At 36.2% G+C, this 3,917-nt stretch overlaps 1 protein-coding gene across 1 annotated transcript in view; it reads right to left on the bottom strand.

Moving 5' to 3' along the window:
- LOC106877983 (adhesion G-protein coupled receptor G6) overlaps positions 1-3,649 on the bottom strand; it is a 13,161-nt gene extending 9,512 nt beyond the window's left edge. The window contains exons 1-5 of the mRNA XM_014927057.2: positions 3,489-3,649; positions 3,103-3,214; positions 1,687-1,856; positions 592-823; positions 154-325 (exon numbers count right to left, since the gene is read on the bottom strand). Of these exons, the coding sequence (XP_014782543.1) occupies positions 154-325; positions 592-823; positions 1,687-1,856; positions 3,103-3,214; positions 3,489-3,576 (774 nt within the window). The 5' untranslated portion in view covers positions 3,577-3,649. The remainder of the gene's footprint in view (positions 1-153; positions 326-591; positions 824-1,686; positions 1,857-3,102; positions 3,215-3,488) is intronic.
- Between the last annotated feature and the right edge of the window lie 268 nt (positions 3,650-3,917).

Here is a 3,917-nt window from a genome sequence, read left to right as displayed (position 1 = left end):
ATGAAGCTTTGTACTATAACAACCACATCTGACAATAAAGATATTACATTTCTTACTAATGTATTTCTTTCTAATGTATTTCTTACTTAATGTATTTCATGGCGGTTTAAAAGAGACACTTGATAAGAGAGTAATCAAGAGACAGTATCGTACCTCACTCCTCGCTTTCGTTTCATTGGTTCCATATGAAACAGCAAAGATCAGACCATTGAAAGTGTCTTTATCCACTTTGGCAGCACCAATAGCAAGATTAGAATACGAAACCGCGACTTGCTGCTTTTCCAGTGGAATCTTTTCTGGGATTATTTCTATGACGTCCAGCATTCTGTAAGAAAACCGAAAAAGCAACTTTCAACTGATAGCATGTTTCAAATACGTAATTCACTATAGATGTAATTGCACTAATTATATTGATTAGTAAATATTTATGTGCTACTATTGCTGCCGATGCCATTTCTTCTTCTTCTTCTTCTTCTTCTTCTTCTTCTTCTTCTTCTTCTTCTTCTTCTTCTTCTTCTTCTACTACTACTACTACTACTACTACTACTACTACTACTACTGCACTAACAACAAATGTGATATGAATTTTACCTTTCCCCAGTTCTCTCTGACTGTCCAGCTTCAACCAAAACCTCTTCCGGTTTGTTTATCATATAGTTGATGCTAGGAAGTATATTGTTCAGTGTTATATTGACGGACACATTCGATATCAATGGCACCATTTTCTCAAGTGTGTCTACAGCCAAGTCAATATCTTCTGCTTTGAAATACACTGATTTCTCTGAAATATTCAGGAGTTTTGTTGAAACCGGCTCAACGTTTTCTGCAATGGGAAATTTAACATAAAATTTAAGGGACTTTACAACCGCTCTGAGACGAAATACTAGATGCAAATTAAACACAACAGAACAATTAATGAGATAGTAGCACAAAGACTGCTTAATGCGTTCAATTCATCAGTTATATACTTGTAATGGTGAAAGGAAAAAAAGGGAACAAGGAATAAAATTTTCTCGATACGAGGACACAAAAACAAAGCCGATGTTGAGAAACAATAATCTTGTTGTTGTTCTTGTTATGTGTGTTGAAGTAACAGTTGCACAAGAGAGAGAGAAAGAAAAATTCTATTCCTTGTTCCCTTTCTTTCCTTTCACCATTACACTGGTGCCGACGTGATACTGTTCATGCAGTTTCTCTTTAATGGCGATTTTTGTGCCAGCTTTAGGACCAATACTCATTGTTATACATCCTTAGTTTCTCCTATTTTGTATCATTAATTGGACAAGGATCCTTTATAGCTGAGTAAGATATACACTTGTTGATGGATGCTTTGCAAATAATGACAACCAATGAGCGGTGATACGTCAGTCTATGTTTACGATGGCGTATCGTAGCTGTGAGACACCATCATAAATGGCCGTAAATTTGAATAAAGTTATTGTTCTAATGACAAGGTGAATCAAGAAAGAAAAAGACAACAAAAACTATTCGCTGATCTAATCTTAATATAGATAAGTCATCATCACGGCCATGACGGAAATTGAAGTCATAACATCATTGAATACTTTCAAAAAATGTCCTTGATTTTACTATGTTATAGCAACAGACAGCGGAGGCGCAATGGCCCAATGGTTAGGGCAGCGGACTCGCGGTTATAAGAATATTTCGAAACCATTTTTTACTCACCTTCATCGATGTCTTGGCTTGTGATGTTCTTTAGTTGTCGAGTGATCCACTCTGTATTGTAACACTGAGACATGTCTGGCTCCTGCCAGATACCGGTAAATGGCGAACACTCTCGTGATATCATATTTTGGTTTGTTTGTATTTCTAGATCTACCGCCTTTCTGGAAGAGCTGAAATTTAAATGTAATACATTGTCAGTCGTGTTTGATCGCGCTTATTTCACCCATCTCAGAGGAATGCAAGAATTACATTGACCAGGTCGTGATTTGAACTCATAATCTAACGGAACAAGGACAAATGCTGTAATGTATTTTGTCCGCGATATATTATTTACTCCACCTCCCAATCTTCAATACTAATGTAAAATATTTTATAGCCAGATATTGCTTCTTCTGCTTTTATTTATTACAATTTGCTGTCATGATTATTTAATACAAGGTTGCTTTGAATGGTGTGGGTGGTGAAATATTAATTTACTATGCTGCTGAATGGGAGACTTACCTATTTATATTTCGTCATCGTCATCGTCATCATCATAACATGAGGATTATGACGATGATCATCAGTAGCTATAGCGGCGGAAGTAGATTTTCCTTTACATGCACAGATTTGACTAATTTCGCTTTTTGATCTTGTTTTAAACCTTATAAAATTCAGCCCCCGAGAGGAACGATTTAGAGATTTAGCACGTGGAATGGTGTAGTGGAAACGAAAGAAGAATCACCGTGTTACATTTCATAATGATGGGTCAAGTCCTAGGACGGTCTGCTTTCTTCGCTCACCACCATGTAGCAACAAAGCATGTTTTTCTAAGGCAATCATATAATTGAATAAATAATATTACCCTGAAATAAAGTGGTGATCTGGCTGAATCGTTAGAGCACCGGACGAAATGCTTAGCGGTATCTCATCCGTCTTAACGTTCTGAGGTCGACTTTGCCTTTCATCCTTCCGGAGTCGATAAAAGAAGTACCAGTTGAACATCAGGGTCGATTTAATCGACTTACATCCCTACCCCGACATTGCTGGCCTTGTGCTAACATTTCAAACAAAGTTTACTCTGAAATCAGTAGAATTGCTGATAGATTCTGTTGGCTGCGTAAATAAATATGTATTTCCTTTCCTACGGTCAATTTGTGACGTGAATATCCAGGTAATTACATGAATCTATACAACAAAATCTTTAAAACTTTCGATCATATTGGCTGCTAACCAAATCCTTGGTAGATCAAGACAAAATTATACCACTTAGTATAGAATGTAAAACAGTGTTAAATGTTTTGAATTGACGAACATAAATTCTGTAATCGTAATCTCTGTAGGTGTTTTATTTAGTTTACTGTGTAACATTCTCTCACAAAGAGATGAAAGTGAAAACTTCGAAATTTGAGAAGAAACAAAATAATACAAACGAACCAGTGTCTTCTTGCTACATTTGCATGGCATGGAATCGTCACGTTTTTTCCTATTTTTGTCATCGGCCAATAAAAAGTACCATTGTCAGTTGATGAGTCTTCATTACAAAACACTGAAAAAGAAGAAAAAACATATGCGTGAGATATGCACCGATTTCAAATTTTGCAACAAGGCCGGCAATTTCAGGGGAGAGGGTGAGTCCATTACATCGTCCCCGGTACTCAACTGGTACTTATTTTATCAAGCCCAGAAGGCCAAAAGGCAAAGTCAACCTCGGCGGAATTTGAAATCAGAACGTGAATACGAACGAAATGCCGCTGAATATTTCGCGATGATGATATGAAGATTTTGATTGGTATAAAAATAATAAGAAACGCACTACTTACTTTCTCCAATTAATTCTATGTTACGGTGCGGAATTCTTAAGTTACGCAAAGTCAGTGATGTATTCAGAACATTGTTAATATTCTGCATAGCTTCATCTTTCCTAATTTCACTAGGTACAGCGCAGTAAATTGCAAATATTTCTATGTTGTTTTCTAAACTGAAACAGGATTAAATACATATGTATAGATGCAGACATAAATACATACATACATACATACATACATATACCTATATATATCATGATAGATCGCTGACCACTACACATATTTTTTTCTCTCCTTGTTTTTTTCTGTGTTCCTTTCTGTTGAAGAGCGCAGGCTCGAAACGTTAAAGACTTTCCCAATTCCCGAGCGTTATACTAATACATCCATTTGTTGTTTACATCAACTGTCTTCGTCTGTTGTTTTTTCGTGAATTCTCCCTATATA

The sequence above is a fragment of the Octopus bimaculoides genome, chromosome 29 (genome assembly GCF_001194135.2).
Source record: "Octopus bimaculoides isolate UCB-OBI-ISO-001 chromosome 29, ASM119413v2, whole genome shotgun sequence".
NCBI classification, from domain to species: Eukaryota; Metazoa; Mollusca; class Cephalopoda; order Octopoda; family Octopodidae; genus Octopus; species Octopus bimaculoides.
Note: the sequence above shows the minus strand (reverse complement) of the source record. Positions and strands in the feature narration are given on the sequence as shown.